Source organism: Charadrius vociferus, unplaced genomic scaffold (genome assembly GCF_000708025.1).
Source record: "Charadrius vociferus isolate BGI_N301 unplaced genomic scaffold, ASM70802v2 scaffold332, whole genome shotgun sequence".
Lineage (NCBI taxonomy): Eukaryota > Metazoa > Chordata > Aves > Charadriiformes > Charadriidae > Charadrius > Charadrius vociferus.
This window is the reverse complement of record NW_009647418.1, coordinates 2,742,747-2,761,403: the sequence shown is the minus strand read 5'-3', so window position 1 is coordinate 2,761,403 and position 18,657 is coordinate 2,742,747. Positions and strand designations below refer to the sequence as shown.

At 40.5% G+C, this 18,657-nt stretch overlaps 1 protein-coding gene across 1 annotated transcript in view; it reads left to right on the top strand.

Moving 5' to 3' along the window:
- KDM2B (lysine (K)-specific demethylase 2B) overlaps window positions 1–18,657 on the top strand; it is a 119,227-nt gene that overhangs the window by 619 nt on the left and 99,951 nt on the right. Inside the window, exons 2-4 of the mRNA XM_009880286.1 lie at window positions 698–842; window positions 4,088–4,166; window positions 11,493–11,539. Coding sequence (XP_009878588.1) covers window positions 698–842; window positions 4,088–4,166; window positions 11,493–11,539 — 271 coding nt within the window. The remainder of the gene's footprint in view (window positions 1–697; window positions 843–4,087; window positions 4,167–11,492; window positions 11,540–18,657) is intronic.

Genomic DNA, 18,657 nt, shown 5'->3' with positions numbered 1-18,657 from the left:
CCCGTGGACCCCATCCCCCCGGCTTCGAGCGCTGGAAAAGCGCGCAGGCTGCGGCGGGTGGGGGCTGCGCATCCATCGCGGCGTTACATAAAGAGAGCTGTTTTTTAAACCGCGGCTTCCGGTGTGGCTATGGAAACACTGGGATTATGTAAATACCCAAACCTGGACGCTGAGCATCAGGTTAAACCATTCACCCCCCACCCCCCGCTTCCCTTCCCCTCCCCGGGAAATTCTCTTGTATTCACGTGCAGCAATAATAATAATAATAAAAATGATCCGGTTGCTAACGAGCATTGGCCGCCGTTCGCGTTTTTTTACGGGATTGCGAAGCGCATCGGTGCCGTAGCGTGTGCGTTTTGGGCAAGTTACGCCTGTCCCCTGCTCGCCTTCAAACGCCCGCTCCTGCCCGGCAGCCCAAGTTTGAGTTTTCCTGCAGCCAAACACCTGTTATTCCCGTCTCCTTCCGTGTCACGGGATGGAAAAGGTTGTGCATGCAGCTATGTTGTAGCTTCTTTGGGTTCAGGTTTTTGTTCATTTTGTCTCTTCCCATCTTCATGATTTCCCCCAGAATCTGTTTTTTGATAAATCGTCCTGCACGATCCATGCGCTTTCCTCCCCACCGACCCCGGTTATTAGTTTTTTCTTCCCCCCTCACACCCCCCTCGGACAATATGGTGTGTTTTTTGTTGTTTTCTAGCGATCTGTTGGCAGAACGCGATACGATGAGAACGAGGACCTCTCGGACGTGGAGGAAATTGTCAGCATCAGGAGTTTCAATTTGGAAGAGAAATTAAAGAGTAAAATGTATCACGGGGATTTCGTGCATGCCATGGACGGGAAAGGTAACGGCCCGGGGTCGGTGGGGGTCGGGGTGAGGGGCCCCGGCCCGGGGATCCGGTGACGACGCCGGGGCCGAGCAGCGGGGGAGGCGGAGGGGACACACACACACGACACACGCACGGCTGCTGCACCGGGGCCCTGCAGCCCGCACTGCCGCGGGGGGCTGCCCCGTCCCCCCAACCCCGCACCCGGAGGGCGGCTTTTGCCCCGACGGGGTGCTCGGGAGGCGGCGTGGTGGTAAATGGCAGCCACCCCCCCACCACCTCCACCGTGCGACCCCAGCGCACCACCGGGATGTTCAGGAATGAGGTGCTGGCAAAGTGGAGGCAGAAACCCCAGCCCCCACTTGGCCGGAGGTGACTCCTGCTGCCCCTCCGCCCCCTGTGGAATCCAGGACCCCTTTTGGCAAAAGGATGCGATTGATGAGCCTCTTCGCCGGGGTCGGAGACTTTAAAGTCAATAACTTCTTTGTGTTTCTATCACATATTAAATTACAACGTTCCCCTCCCCGAAGTTATTTGGTTTGCTTAGGTGACTTAAATTACGAAGCGGTAAGCAAAGCCAGACTCTGCCGCACGGCTGCCTGGCAGGAAGGAAAATGGGAGAGGTTTGCCCGGGAATCAAACGGGCCGGCGGGGGCAGGGGAGGGTGTTTGCAAGTCACCTTTATTTACTGCAGCATTGTTGAAACGGATCCTGAATCCCAGATGGCTATCGCCAAAACCCGGCCTCAGCGAGGGCTGCCCGTCAAAGCCGGCTTTCTCGGGAAGGAGTAGTTTTGGCTGTAATCCTCCTGAAATGGCTATAACTATGGAGCCACTAATCTAGTTTAGAAAATTTCCTTTTCTCCCCTAGGCTTAGTTTTGCATGAGCATTTTAAGCTCCTTTTAGAAAAGTTAATGTGGTGGAGAAATTAAATACCTATCTTATTTAGGAAGGTATTTGTTTAGGAGATAAGCTCAACCCTGACCCCTCTTCCTCCGAACAAAACACAAACACCTATTTTTTAGCTGGAAAATGTTAATTAATTTTCCAGAAAATGATTGCACTCTACCCTCATCTTCCAAATACTCCAGTGGTTGCCATTGCTACATACTAACTGTAGTACAATCCACAGCTTCCCGAGCTCAGCAGCTCTGAAATCTTTGGGTAGCTTTCTTCTTTCTAGGGAACTTGAAAATAAATGAGTGCCTTTTGTTATTTTGTTGTGGTCTGTGTCTGCTTTGTTCAGCCCCACAAGGGATTTAAATGCTTTGTTGGGACATTACTAAGAAAGGCTCTGCCTTCCTGTTTGCTCTGGTTTTATTTTTACTATTGTTTGTTTTTTTTCTTTTTTTTTCTACAAATCCAACAGTTGAATTGAAGCGAGGCAAAACAATGACAGTGGTTAGTAAGAATAAAAAAGTCAGTTTATATGATCGCATGGAATTGGTGGAGTGATATATTTATTTATTTTTATTTGCTGTGTCCTTGAATTTATTGTTAATCATAACTCTTCTTTGATTGATTTTTTTTTTTTTTTTTTGGCTAGGGTGGTGGGTTGGAGGTTTTCCTCGAGATGCTGTGAGGCAGTGGTGTGATTTTGGGCTTGAATGCAGTTTATCATAGCTACTTGTTCTCTAGTCTGCAAGGCTATATATCTGCCTCTGCTTCTCCCACCGATACCATTCTTGATGTTTGTTGACTTTCTGTCTTGGATGAGAGTGTCCTTAAAAATATCTCTGTGGTTTATTTATTTGCTTACGTAAAGCCAGAACAATTTAATGGGAATACCGACGAGAAATGAAGATTTCTTTAGTACAGAAATATTTGTTTGGTAGCTTTAGTTAATTAGAGTATTCATCACACTTATTTTGACACTAGTAGCAATAAAGTTTCTGTAATTTTAATGTTTTTGTAAATGGGTAATTACTGTGCTCTGATTTGCTAACTTTAAGTAGGAATATTATATCCCTACTTGTCATAATTACTAACTGAATACAGCAAGGAAAAAGTTGTAAAAATAGAGGGAAATACATCTGCAGGCATGGGCGCTTAGTCTCGCTTTCCCCTATTTCTCGTGGTATGGGGTTTTATAGCAGAGAAACAGCATTGATATAAGCTCAAGTCTGAGGTTCTCATGCTCTCCCAGGCAGCACATACATTGCTGGTGGAATCTCAGAGAAGTTAAGCTACTTGTCTGTACCTGAATATAATACCTGCAGCATATGGTGTATTTGGCAGCTTGTGGGGTATTTTGTAGTGCTGAAGAGTCAAACAATGTTTTCCAGTTTAAGGTAGCGTATGGATGCTATATAAAAGTGGCTTTTTCCTGTAAGAAAGGGGGAATAGCAGAACCATAGAAAGAGTACGTGGCCACTGTAGGAATTCCTCTCCTCTCTGTGGCAGAAGCCTCCAAATGGAGTGTGGGGTTTTGTAGGCATGGCTCACCCAAATCGCTGCCTTGTAACTTTCTAATCCCCAAATCACTGCTATTGTATCAGACCATTGCATAAAGAAATCCCCAGGAAAGGCCAGTTCTGTGTAATCCTCAGAGTGCAGCAACAAGGCGATACTGGTCAGTGTTAACATAACAAACTCACGTTTAATTTTCAGTTTGCTTGTGTGTTATACTGTGACTCCGCCAAAAAACAACATTCATTTTTTCCTGTCTTCCTAAGTGCCAGGAGCTGTATAAGGTTTCTGTCTATCAGCTCCTGCAGTTACGTTTCTGATTAATTAACGTGTTGAAAGTAACAGTAACCCTCACATAAAAAGAAAATGATGTGTTCACAGAATCAGGGCTTTCAGCTATACTCGTATAATGGTCACAAGAAAACATGTTTTTTCCAAAGGAGAAATGTATAGCTTAAAATGTATAAACTTAAACATAGAATTTTACATTTGCCCCAAAAGTACTAGGCTGATTTGCAATAATTTAGTTAGGATTATCTTTTAACTGTTAATTTGGTATTTCATTACAGCCTGGGTGTTTCAACCCAGACCTTAATTGACAAACTCTGACTGGATTCTATTTTATGTGCATCAGTGAACAGGAAAAATAGGGAGCAGCTGGGAGAGCATTGTCTGTCATTTGGTTTCCGGTTTGGACCTAAAATATGCATTCTCTTTATATTTTTCTTTAGGTGATAGTGGAGTTCTTTGGTGAGAAGAGGGAAATGGGGGGCGTTTTGAGAAAATGTAACGTGAGGTGCCAATGCCATTGTAATTGATTGTGGATTTTTTCTTTTTATTCATTATTCAAACAGATTTTACTTTTGAGTATGTGCAAAGAGAAGCTCTCAGAGTTCCCCTTATCTTCAGAAATAAGGATGGACTGGGAATTAAGTAAGTTACAACCAAATCTTGATGATTAATGAATGCTTTTATAAAATAACCATTATGCTTTCCACTTGTATGTGATATTTCCTTTTAATGATCTCAAAATGTATTGCAATTAGTAAGACTGTCAGCACCCTTGAGAAGAAGAATGATTATTTTCCACTTATAAACAAGCAGATAATGAGGTCTATAAAAGTTAAGTGCATACTGTGTGGTTCTACACAATCAAAAATAAGATAGTGGTAAAAGTTAGGAATAAAATTCAAAGGTTCTGGCTTCCAATCCATGCTGTCGTGACAGAACAACTTCCCTTCAGTTTTTGACTTCTCAATTGTTTTCTGTGTTACAGGTGGAATGTCTAATGATGCCTATTGTTTTCCATTATAATTGTATCTCTTCAGAATGTTATCGCTTTGTAAATATTTAATAACGTCTAGTTAAAATGTGCTGTTATTACAGTCTCTTTGAGGTTGCATTTTGCTAATATCCAGTCATAAAGGATTTGGTATTTTAATAAGTGAATTCTTCAAGTTTCTTTGTAAAAGTGGCTCTGTCTAAGAGAGAAATATTAAAATGATATACTTTATCAGCCACATAATCCATAGTTTAGATAAATGTTCCTTGATACTTCTGGAAATTAGGACTGTGTAACTGATTATATATGAAAGATGGAAAATTAATTTTGTGAAAGCACAGTGCTCAGTTTCAGCTGGAACACCTCAAAATTTAGGGAACTGAGGAGTCCCAATTATTTAATAAAAAAGAATCAAGCCACCCCAATATAACTTAAGGAGAAAAAGAAAAAATAGTGTTTGGGGTATTCGACAAGCGTATGTCCTTTTACTATAAGACCAAATAGGAGCTGCTGTGGTACTTCTTGTAATACAATAGTTTTATATGTTGAACTCTGAACAAGAAGTGCTTAGTAGGTACTCAGTAGTAATCACAGTAATGTTTATTTTGTTGTACCATTATGTTGTATTGGAATATTTTTTTTAATTTGGTTGTTAAGCCCAGCTATTTCTCTAGGCTGCACAGTCTAGTTTCTCGTTAAAAAGTAATGCAAACACGAAGATACTATCTTTTTATTTGTTTGTGCAAAGCCTTTCCTAGATTGTATCCTAATTTTCTGAAGAAAACGTACATGTATTCTGTAATGTTTTAGAAGATAGGTAGAAAACCTAGCTATTAAGTGGGAAAGGCTGGTCACTTCTTAGAGTTTGTAAACAGTTTTATGCTTCTATTTGGTGTCATAGAAGAATAACCTAATTTTTCTGTTGTATTATTTGAGAGAAGGTGTAGTCGGGTAGAAAGCATTGACCCTTAAAGTTTGTGCAGAAGAGGGGATACAAAAGCATCTGTTTTGATATTCCTGAAGTCTACAACCTTCCATATAACATTCACATGAAAACCTGAGAGGCAGAGAAAAGAGTCTTCCCTGTTCATAGCTTAATTATGCTTCATCTGCAGAAGCCACCTCCTTAATCTTAACATATATTACATTACTATAGTATCATCTTTCCCAATTAATAATTTTCTTGTTTATCTTCTCAGCTGAGTCTCCTTAATGTAAAGTACCATTTGTTCTATGTTCCCTTGTGACACTGTTGGCGCCTAGTTCCTAGAGAGCCAGTGACACCTCCATTGAGTGCTTGACCAAATGTACATTTACACTGTACATGTATAGGTAACCATCACTTACAGGAAATTCCTGCTCCCTTAAATGTTGTGCTCTCCACTCTACTCTCCCAACTTGGCATCCCAGTTCCTCACTTCCTTTCAGCCTCCAAATACAGGAGCTTTCCGTCCTAGAGTGGTTTTTCCTGCTGCCTTAGAGCCTCTGTTTTTCTGACCCTCCCATTGGCTTCTCTGCTCAACTTGGCAGTAAGATTTTTTTTTGTTGAAGGTTGTTGCTACTTTTTTGTTCAGTTTATTTCTTCAAGAGATGCTTCTCTTGGCGGAGTCATCTGAAGGACATATCTGCCGTGGAAAATTATCTGCGACAAGCAATCTCTCTATATGCATTGGTTTTAAACTGCCGCTTCTAAAGGACAAGTGGTAAAAGCCATCAGCTCTTCTCTTCAGGAACCAGAGATGCTATTGCACCTCTGCAGAGATGCTGTCTGCATCTTGAGATTGGCTTGAGAAAACTTCTGGACCTGGAAGTGAGCAAAATATGCACCTTCTCAAGCAGCTACTATCAGTTCTAGCAGCCAGATCTTCCCTCCCATGCATGAGGAAGTTCAAAATTCCCCATAGTAAAAGAAGAAAGCTGAGGAAATCTATCAGCTCCAGCTGTGCCAGTGGTACCTGTTCAGCTAGTGCTCCATCAGCAGAGAAATGCAGAAGTGAGAGCTCATCCCATAGACACAAACATTGCTGGGCTTCAGATCTTCATCCGCAAATGATAGGGCATTGTCAGAGATGAGTAATGAGTTCTGCGGCCTGGGACCAGTGTGTTTCCTCTGGCTACGTGTAGCAGACAGTGGTGCTTCCAGAACTCAGGCTGCTGATGTGCTGTAGGTGTTGCACAAGATCCTTCACAAAGATATATTACTTCTTGGTGTCTGTAACCACAAGATGTAGTATCTTTTTTTTTTTTAATAGCTCATTATTCAAGATTCTGTAATGAGGCACTTTCACCTCAGACATTTCAACATTCAAACCTCAGCTCGCCCATCATCGTTGGCTTCCCTATTGTTCCTGTGCCCAAAATCTGGAGAGCTGCCACCTGGCACTCCCCTCCACTTTCACTTAGCTGTGTGCTTTTATGAAGCTTCCTAGCGGGATACTGCCTTTGGAGAGTGGACTTTGGTCTTTGTTGATACAGGGCTTCAGAGATTCCTCAAGCTCATGGGATCACATAAAGAGTACAACCTGTTTTTTTGTGTCATGTGTTGGCTTGTTTTTCTTCAATATGTGTTCGTTTTAGATGCATTTGCAGTCAGCCTTCCTATTGCTCTTCCTGAAAGTCACCAGTAATTTTTTGTTGAGACCTTGAAGAAGGGAAGGCTTTGGCCGTGTACCTGTCCCTTCTGTGGTTATACACCATGTGTACAGACAGGCCAAGTTCTAGATGTACTTCTGTATTTTCCTGACCCCCCCAAAAAAAGACCTGGCCTCAAATGCTTATGTGTACGCACACATACACAGCATGAATCCACATATAGATAACCACACCTCAAAGAAGACCATTGAAAATATAGTAACTTTCTTTATAAGCATTACCAAAGCAGTCAAATAAACAGCAATTTTTGAACATGCATCTGAAGTGAAGAAGTTACAGGACCAAATGCTGCATGCCTTCATTTTCAGTTGGAGTTCTGTGGTTCTGGCAGTTAGGATAATGCATCTTTTGAATTCTGGATTGGATTGCAAAGATGTGGAAGAGGCGTAAATGCTAATGCACAGCAAGAGTTTTGGAGTCACTTGCTTGACTCTCTGTCACACACTAATGCTTTGGATAGTGGAGGAGAAATGTGTTTCAGTTTGCTGTGGTGAGCTTAAAATAGTCTCAGCAGCCAGGCTGGACTAGACAGCTCTTCAGTTTCCTACTGACTGTGGTATCATTCTAGCACTGTTCCGATATCTCTCCTCCTTTCTAGTACTGTTTCCCTTTCTCTCTTTTGTAAACCATCCTCATGTTTTGTGCAACTTCTTCCTCTATTTGTCTAGCTGGAATTCACTGCCAGAGAAAAAGAGGGTAAAAATAGCGAAGCTTTTTTTTTTTTTAAAGGATATTTTTGATGAATTAGTATGCTGGCAAAAGTAAAAGCAAATATAATCTGATATGTGAGCTTTGGATGGTTCCTGCATGGAATCAGTTGAATTCTGCATTTCACAGGGTGCATTGTTTTTGTAGTTCCATTCTCTTCTGAATTGTTGAATACTGGCTGCTCTGGGAGATTAAAATACTGGCATTTGTAGATCAGTAATCTCCTATAGGACATTCAACATTCTAATATTTTTCATTTAAATGAGCATGATTTATTAGTTTGAAATGATGTTGTAAAGAAATTGTACACACTTGAGCATAAATGTCACTAGAGTGAGAGAAGGTTGGAAGCATGATTTATGTGTATTTTAAATGACAGAAGTGAAATGCATGAGCAAACTTTCCTATTTGGCACTCTGCAGGATAACATGATTTAATTTTATTTACATTTCCACTCCTTACATGTGTCTATCAAGAGTAGCTGGAATACAATATATGAGTTTTGTGTAGATACATAAATGCTGTGTGCTTTGCATTCCAGCAAGATCAACGTAGTATTGACACCTGCCTAACTGATCCGAAACGTTCAGGACCTTTAGTCTCATCATCCTGACATTTACTGCTTGAAACAATGAGTGTCATAGTCTGCTGTCTTCCATCACTAGAGCAAGACTGGACAGTTTGCCTTTGGATCAGAGTAATTTGCTGATGAAACTCAGGAACCTTACATTCCTCTTCAGACTTTGGAGGAAATTATGCTTTACTGGGTCTGTTGTGGCACTACTGTCTTGTCCAGAGGAGTCTGTGTGTGTGATGATGTGGTAGATTAGGGGATCCGCATATATGTAGGGTGACTTTTGAGATACAGTGCTCTATAAAATATATGCTATAAGATGATTTTTAGATTTCTGACATGTTGAATAACTGATGATACGTGCTTCCGCTTTTGTTTGCTGTTAAGCAGTCAGCTTGCATGTCTGTGCCTGGCAGATGTACAAAGCATAGCTGAACAGTTTGGTTACTGTGCTTGGAGGTATTCCGAAATGGCAAGGAATGACATGAATGAGGAAAAATTATTGTAATGAAACTTTGAAAATTGTTTTTCTGACCATCGTGAGCTGCTACTTTTCTGGCTAGAAGCAGGGAAGTCCACCTGTGATCTCTTCGCAGAAGAGGAGTTGTTTTCCTTAGAGGGTTGTTTGGCTGTTTCCAGGATTGTAACTTGGAGAGAGAATGCTGTTTGGAGAGATGTTGTCTCTTTTATCGGAACAGCGGTCATCTTGCATTGTATTGTGGTTAATCAGATACGTATGCTAGCCAGAGCTCATCCTCCTCAGGACCTGAATTGGAGACTTCTCTAGCAAATCTTTAAACATGTACTAAAAGGCAAGTTTGCACCAGTGCACGCTAAGGTGTTTGCATTTCTTTTCTGTTTGAGGCAACATGATTTGTATATAACAGAATGCTGAAAATCTCAAACATAGTCAGTCATTTTGGTGTTAGGTCACCCTGCTATACTATTCTTCACCTATTTTTTATGAGATATGAAATCTTTGAAAGCATTCACAGTGTTCTGGATTCATAGCATTCTGGATTTATACAGAAGAACAAATGAACCAACACTTACTGATTAGTATAGGACTGGTGACATTCAATAAAACAATTTATTTTTTTTTTTCCATCATGATGCTGTAGCGAACTGGCCCTAATTGGTAAGAATGAGTGTGGCAGTTATGCTGGGTGGGGCTGGAGATGAAAAAGTACAGTCATTTACAGTGTCAGCAGCCAGTAGAATGGGTTTGGATTAAAGCTGGACCTCCCGAAGCAACCCAGATACAAAATAGGTTCTTGTACTTAAAACTTGCTTTCTTCAAGACTGAAATTCTTCCCTTGGTGTGCTCTTTCTCTAATGTATGATATGTCTTGAGATTGCAGAGATACGCCAGGTGTGCTCTCCAAAGAACTAAACATGCAATTTTATTGTTAGGGAGGATTGTATTCCTCCAGTTTGAATAATGTTTATCATCGGCTGCTGCTGGAGCTCTCAGAAAGACTGGAGTTGTTTGTATGCGTCTGGGTTAGGCTTGTTACCTAGCTTGGTTGTTGATTTTTATTTTGATTTATACAAATGTGTAAAAAGATTGCCCATCTAATTGTTCTATGTGCCTGATAAAATACAGGTAAGCTGTGGCATTTGAAGACGTGTTGCGTCTTCTCATTGCCCACAAGTAGTTCCTCCTTCCCCTACTTCTGACTTTCTAGTGCTTGGATAAAAAGATACGCTCTGAATGAACCCTGAAGGTCAGTAGATTCAGGGTGTTTCATTCTGGCGAGGGAGTGAATTCCAAAGCTGTGGGGCCCTCACCGCTAAATGCAAAGATGTGAGGGTTGGCAGAGAACGAACAAAAGATATTGTCCAGCCTCCGCATCCCACCAGAGGAAGGTGATAAGGGTAAAATAAAGTGGACAAATAGAATTTGGCAAATAGCTCTTAAGATATGTGCATGACAGTAAATGCATTTTTAAACGTTACCTTTCAGTGTTTTCTTAATCATAAAAACTATTGCTCTAAAAGTTTGCCTATAGGCTGGATAGTTCTGATTTCAAACTGAATTATGTCCAAAGTCCTTTAAGACTAGAAGCAAGTTGCTTATGTTCCACCCACGGCAGTACAAGAGGGACAGAGCGTCTAGCTGACAGTTCCCACTGGGCTCTTTTTCATTACAATTCCTTAGTCAGTTTTTGTACGATGTGAAGTGCGAAATACTGTCATTAAGATGAAGTCAATCAACTTAAAAACCACACTACTGTTTTTGTTTTCTTTTTCTATCCAGTCTGTATGTTGCAGAATTTTACTCTCCTGACACGTAAATCTCACTCACTTGGTGTACTAGGCTATTGTCTAGTTTTATTAAACCCTAAAACATTGCCTGTGTTAGAAGTGATCTTATAAATGCATTGCTATTGGTGAACCAATTATGCTGCTATTAATTTAGCCCTGAATTAGCCTGAATTGAATTGAACAACAACTTCCCTACCCACCAAATACAGTCAGGTTGTCTTCTCCCAGACATGGAGGTTTGGAATAGTCATTAAAACAAAACCACTTTTTATTTTTTTATATTTTATTTCCAAGCAGTGAATCCAACCTATGATGATGTGACTTTGAACAAATTGGTTTACCGCTCTATGCCTCTGTTTGTATCCACTGGCAAATGCAATAATGCTCACCTCGGGGAATATATGTGAGGCACCACCAGTTGCAAACCATTGCGGGTTGCTTAGCAGGACCAAGCTATAAAGGCTTAGGATTTTACTGAAATCACTCCCAACCCCTTCCCTTCATTCCCACTCCAGTGCTAGAGAGTGCTTGAAAAGACACCTCTTCTCCTCTTTCATTACGAGTAGAGAAACTTTTGTACGCTTGCCAATGCAAAGATGTTACGTATGTCATTAAAACTCGCGCTGTCCACACTTCAGAGAGGCCTTGCTTGATTCCACCTACTGCATTACGGGCAAAGAGCACTATACATTTTATTTCTCTTTTATTATGGTAACTAAAGTGTACCCATACTTATCTCGACGGTATTTAACATTGCTTTCTTTGCTAATTATAGAATGCCTGACCCGGATTTCACCGTCAGAGATGTGAAGCTATTAGTGGGTAAGTTATTTTGAATGCACTGGATTAACTCTATACAGAACAGAATTGCTTTGAAATACTTGTCCAGTTGTGTTTGTAGACATTTGTGATAACTCTCAGAATCCGGGAGAAGGCACGGAGAAGCAATTTGTAAATTAAAAAGGCTGGGAGAACCCTAATTAGTAGTCGTGCTGACCGGACTCTGATCTCATGCTGGATAATTGGCCATTGGAAAGAGAGTGAATGCTTTTGCTCTTAACAGGTGTCCTACATACACTTTTGTGATCCTGGAAAGCAGCAGCTCTATTGATCGAGTTCCTTTTTTTTTTTTAAATCTGTTGTAGTGCATCTGTTCGTAAAAGGTATGATTGGAGACATATCACCTTTTGCCTGTGCTTTCCACACAGCCTTTATCAGTGTCAGGCCAGGTCAGTGCTTTGAGGAAAGGTTGCTAAGAGAGACTGAGCACAAAGCTTTCCAAACTGCCTGTCTTTCTGATAAGACACAAACCAGAGAAGCGGTGGCTGTAATCATCACATGTTTCCTAGCAATTTTTGCAAAAGATTTTTTTTTTTAACTCCAAGAAAAGCTACATTTTGAGTAGGAGATTATTCTGTACGTTACTTTGAAATCTGCTTTTACTGAAGATGGATGTGTTATTTATCGTTTATCTGAAATTGTTACTGAATAGTGATACTGCACTCCATGAAGTCATCGCTGTGGAGCTGGCTGAGCTTTGGATGTGTTAGCTGCAGTCCTTCACAGAGATGTTTAACTGCATTCTTGCTATTTAGAATTTACTGGCTTTATTTACCTGTGTTGTGGCAGGAGTTAATCTTTTAAATTAGCCCAATTACTGCATGCTGAAAGAAGAAATTTTGAAAATTGCTCTTGAGTTTAATAATCGATAGGAATATCAAGACTGGAAAAAGTGTAGTTAAAAAAAAAAAAAAAAGGAGAGGAACTTGTGCCTCATTTCTGCTCACTTGGGGTTATCTGTGAGAGAGGGGTTATCTCTGGTAACCTTCCTTCACAAACAAAACTTGGCAATGTTGCTTAATTTATGACCATTTATAAGTTCTGGGGAAAAAAAGCGCCAAACCACTTTGGCAGAAAATGTTAGAGAAGCGATGTGGGAAGTGGTGTTGGGTAGCATTTCTGTTGGTCAATCTGCAGTTAAATTAGGAAGTAACGTGAGGGTATTTGGAAGTCCTAAATTTTACAGATTTTTAAATACCCGCATATGCACATTTGTAGGTATGACTATCTCTTTTTTTTCCTGCAGAGGAGCCTTGTGCATAAACCTTGTCATTATCTGGACCCTGTTTGCAATTTTCTGTGAATTTGTTCCATAGCTGATAAACTACCATTTCTGTCTCTGAAACTGCTGAAGTTAAGGGTCTGACTTTGAGATGTTTTGGAACAGCGTAGTGTTGCATAACAACATTGTTTTTCCTGTATAACAGTAAAAGTGTGGGAGTTGCATTTCCTCAAGATTGATGTCCCTTGAAGTATGAAGGGGGTGGAGATTCCTGTGTACATGGCCAGTAAAGCCAGAGGATATTTATAAATAAAATTAGATCTATAAAACAATGGAGCAGAAATAACAATCGTAATTAACTTTGAGATTAACTTTGATGTAAAAGTGTGCCGTTTCTCACAGCTGTTCCAGCAATCCATGTATATGCTGTAGGCCAGATACTGCACGTCATGGGTGGTTTTTTTACTGTGTTTGGACAAACGCCCTTTGGAGTCATTGTACTGAACATGTAATTTGGTAAAGAACATTGTCACCTGCTGTCTTTTTTTACTACAGTTGATGACTTCTGGCATCACAGGTGGAAACTTTGACTCAAAAGATCTAAAATATTTGGGAAATGGATTGTCAAGTTATACCTGAAAAATCATGGTTCTTATGGCAAATCGTTTCTGTCACTGTGGAATTTGTGCTGTATCTAACAGCCACATTGACACTGAGAGCACATGGGGGCAATTCCTGTCTCCATGCCAAATTTCTAATTTATCGGCTAATGACTTCAGGAAGCACCGGTGAGCAATTTTCCTATTGCATGTCATTGCTGGTAATTTTTTGTAGTTTTAGCTTAATCTGTATGTTACACTCACAGTCTAATGTTCAAAGAAAGCAGATGAAAATTCTGGTTTTATTAGTATCTCCTGTGATTGTCATTGCATTCTTGAGCAGACTTCTCAGATCTTGCCTGAACCTCCACGTATCTGCGTTTCTGAAGCACAGTGTTTTCAAAACTTACACAATGCCTTGCTGAACCTGGGAGGGGAATGATGTTTTGTGAATATGAAATGGAATCATCGTAACTTTCCTCATCTGAATGTGTGTGGGAGTTGATAGAGAGAGAACATAGCTTGAAAAATGTTATGTTCTGTGTAAACTTGTTTTTTGTTTAAGTGCTCATCATTATAGTATGCTGGTGCTATTTAAACCTAGCATTTGTTCTCTTTTCTTTTTCAAATCAGGGGAAACTCATTTGTTATAGAACATTTTAAAGAAATGGTGCTGGGTTTTTCCAAAGTATATAAACTCCATAAGAAGTTACTGAGCCTTTGGTCTCAAATTATTCTGAAATCTTACTTTCTGTTTCTAACATGATGGTTGTATCATCTCCATGTTTGGGTAACTATAAGTGCCAAGGAAATAATGGCAATTGGTAGCCTAGCTTTTTTAATTTCCCTTTGAAAACTGTAGTTTGTGGCAACAATAAGGAAGAAAAAAAAGGTGGGTTTTTTTGATTGTTGTTTGTGCTTACTTGGGCTTAGGTGTCTATTTTATTTTAATATTTTGCCAGACTTCCAAAGAAATGTTGCCTTTGCTTGTTGGATTTTTTTGTTTTGTTTTCATTGTTTAAAAAATGCAGATACCAGCTGTAATTTAGTTTGGTAATGTTTATGACCTGCACATTAGTGTGCATGAATGTGCACCTATGTGTAATGTGCGTGGATGAAACACTCTTCCCCACACAGTTGCTTTACTTTAGAGAACAATCACTTTAAACTGCACAGTTGGAAAATGGTTTTAACGAGACTCCTACCTCCGTACAAAAGATATCCTGGATACTTTTTAAACCCAAGCCAGTAGATTAATTTCAGCAGTTGGAATTTGTCTGATCTCTGAAATGGCTGTGAGCCAAGAGTACAAATGAGAAGAGGAGAGGAATTACTGGCCTACTTAGGAACTGGAGACAACTCTTGAAAGAAAAAAACCCCTCTGTTGTAATTTAATAACTAGTAAGTTTTGTAATTTCATTGTCTAAGGTAGATTTGATTGTTAATGCAGAAGGACATAATGTCACTGTCATCTCTTCGTAAGTTGATTTAAAATTTGATTTAGAGGGTCATTGGCCCTCTTAACGTCTCCTTAAACATCTGCCACATCTGCACTAGAAGTTTGACAAGTGTTATTTCTGCAGGCTCTGTATTTTTCACTCTTGGCATGCCATGCTGGTGTATTGGTGGTGTTAGTATATGAATACGGACTACTTAAAAACCAAGTGCACAGCAGTAGCTAGTAAGTATTGGGGCTAGGTTTTATTCCAAAACTTTTTGTCTTTAGATTTGAATCGTGTCTTGGTTTATGTCTTTTTTTCTTTCTTTCATGTTCTCCTACTCCCTTTTGTTAAGGGCTCCCATAAGCTCAGTGAACTTATCCCCATTGTCCATTCATTTTTCTCTCTAACTAGAGTCAGTCTTCCAGCCAGCAAATAGTGCATCGCAAGGATGCTCCCAGCCAGGGCTACTGGTGGGACTCTCAGACATTGTTCTTTTTCCCTGGCTGCTAGTCATGCAAATGTAAGTCACAAAGCTTTCTAGAAACTCTCCAGAAGTTTGGTTTTTTTTAAAAGGGGGGGTGGGGTGGGTAAAAAAAGGATGAAGTTAGCTGGAGAACTGATTATGGGGAGTAACAGGTATGTGAAGTGGTAAGTGCTGGGACAGCACGCTAGCTATTACGAATTTTTCCTCAGACTGTGTGCTTCTGAGTGACTTACTGCTCATGCCCAGAAGAGGCAGCTATACAGAATAATTTATGTTTTTCAGGCTTCTTGTGTTGGCTTCTTCCACCAACAGTGCTTCTGGGCCACAGCATGGACAGGTGTGTCATAGATGGGTGGAAAAGAAAAGCGTGTTTTCCCATATACGTCTGATTGAATCTCCAAAAATACTTACCTGTGTGAATGCTTTATGCTAATTGCACTGAAGAACGAATGACATACACTTGCCAAGCTTAGCCTAGGACTGAGCAAGGAGAAAGGTGACTGCCTTGCTCAGCAAGCTGTTTGAAAGCCAGGACTTCCGTGGTCGCTATTGACTGTCTCTACTGATGGTCAATACTGACATTGCTACTCCTGAATTCAAGGACCAAATTCAATCTTTTGCTTTAATCTTTGATGTCAGAAAGCCAAAGCATTCAGTTTTTTCACTTGTTTGATTTTTATCTTTATATTATTCTTCACGAACATCATACAGTCTGAAGAAGGGAGCATTGAGTAGTTTTGGAAGCTATGAACCACATGAAGGAGAGAGAAAGAGGAAGCATACGTGAATGTATGCATCAATCTGAGGTCCTTTCTCTTTCTTCGATTACTTTTTCTTTTAAGTGTTTTGCTTGGGTCAGCACTGATTGAATTTAAAAGAGTATCTGCTTTTCTGTGGCATCTGCAGTGTCTTGCCCTTTGACTTGTAATTGATGTCTGCGCTGCCTTTGTCTTCCTGGGTTGTCACAGGATGCCCAGAAACTCCCTGGGTAGGTGTGGAGTCCCTGGACAAGCGTGGGTCTGCATCTAAACAGTAATGGCTAGTCTGGATGTATTTGCTTTTATTTTTAGCTGACCTCTCTTCAGTTTGCTTGCCACAGGCTGGTGGTCTATCACCATTGAAGCCCAGCTTTTACACTTGCCCCTAAATAAACTAAATAAACCACTAAATAAAGCTAAGAGGTGCTGCTGTGTCTGCAATGTACATCGCTTCCTCTCTCTACGGGCTGGTGTAGCTTTGTGTGCCAGGGTATGCATACACCCCCAAAGTCAAGCTTGCAATCCCAGCTAGTGGCAAAAGGGGCGATTTCAAAACACGCTGAGGATTGTAAGAAAGAAAAGAGACTTTCAGTTATTGTGATCCCTGGGCTGAAGAGGTTAAAGTTGTGACCAGAGCGGTCACTTCTGTAGGATCAGCAGCATTGTTGTATGGAATTCACCGTGCCCAGCCGGGCATTGTATCAGTGGGAACAGGGCGAGTACAGGACTTATACTATTCATGGGGTGGTCCAACAACTGACATAAACTCACTGATTGATTTTATTTAACTAACTCACCAAGGGTTTATTTATAGAATTAAAAAAAATAAGTGTAGGAGCAGCGAAGCATGTATCATCAGTCATGTATTTTGCTATTAAAATCTGGTGCTGTAGACTGGACTGGGCCATAATGCTTACACGGACAGAAAATGTTTGGTTCCCTTCATTTAGTTGCTGTGTTCGTAAACTGTATTGAAAGGCTTTGGTGTTTTCGTCTTACATAACGAATCCAAGTAAAGATGAAAGCAGCAAAGCTTTCAATTGTGATAAAATTTGTGCATTGAGGTATGGCAGTAAAAAGCAAAGCTGACTAAGCTCCAAAAACTGTTGCAGAGAACAATCTTCGTCTGGCCCAAGGAGGTGATGCACAAGATGGGACCTAATAGATCATTTTAATATTTGATTCTGTGATTCTGTCAAATCTTTAAAGACCTGGCAGCAGGCTTTGATCTCCAAGACAAAGCGTGAAAGGAAGACCAAGGCTCTACATATCCTGTTGCTTTCTGTGCTGGGAGTAGCTGAAAAGATACCTGATTATTGCTGGGTTTTGCCTTCTCATTAAAAACACCAAAAGAACAGGAGCTTAGCCAAAAAATTCAGTTGCAAATTGAGTGTTTAAAGAAATATGTGTGAAGATCTCTGCCTCAACTATGAGTTTATAATCATGGTGTCAGTGGAGAAAGATAATAGAATAAATTACATCATTAAACCCCAGATGTTTCCAAGGAAAAAGCCCTATAAATAGGGGGGTTTGGCCCTGCAAGTGCAGGTCAGCCTTCCCTTGTGCTGCTGACAAGTACCGGTTCTGGAGGAAATGCTGTCTGCTGTCACACATCTGCTCGTGGTTTGTTCACTAAGTGGATAAGATGTTAAGGACTTCATCATACCACACTAAAGTGAGCAACTGAGCTTTCTTCAACATCAGTGGAAGAAATCAGATCTGCAGAGGAGTATTTCACTGGCTGTTAAGTTGTGGGTTTTTTTTCACAGGGGAGAGACCTAAGCAAGTTTTCTAAGTTTGGCATCACGTTTTGCTCATTGTAGGAGTAGCTGCAATTCCAGAGAGGAATGTTGCACAGGCCGCCTTCTCCCAGGTGGAAACTGGGCTGAAAGGTGAAATGATCTTCTCAGGTGCGGTGCTGGAAACAGAATTCGGGGAGTCTCAGTTTCTAGTTTTCCTGTAAGCTGTAAATGACACACTGAATGTGGCAAGCCATGATCTCCTCTGTGCAGGGGACTGCAATGGGGTGGAACAAGTTCCCTTACTAGTTAATGTAAGCAGGCTGATTTAAATAATTTAAATTCTGTTGGGACAGAAAGGATTACTGCCGGTCAAGCGTATGTAGCAGCCATAAGCTATGTCAGGCTCTGTATCTTTCATCTAGCCATTTTTGTTATGTTAAATACATATGTTGCTGCAGTGCCCAGCAACTCCAACTAAAATGAGAATATATATGCCAGGTACTTCACAGAAAGACAAGAACCCTCCTAATACATGCTTCTGGAAGCAGGTGATAATGAAAGGGGAATGGAAAGAGATGCAAATGATGTAGGTAATGGTTATTCTGGGTTTATAACATGTGGTTTATGTATATATTAAAAACTGTACAGAGATTTACAGATGTATACATATACACATGTATAAATTTCATTCAGTACTGAATCAAAAATCATAAGTGGTGTGTCCATAGAAGAGAAAATTGTGGTGGTGGTCACTGCAGATCAGGTGGGTAAAGGCAGGAGGGAGGGCACAAACCATGTGAAACATTTATTTTACATTAGCATACATTTATTCTGGTGTGTTAGCACAATAGTT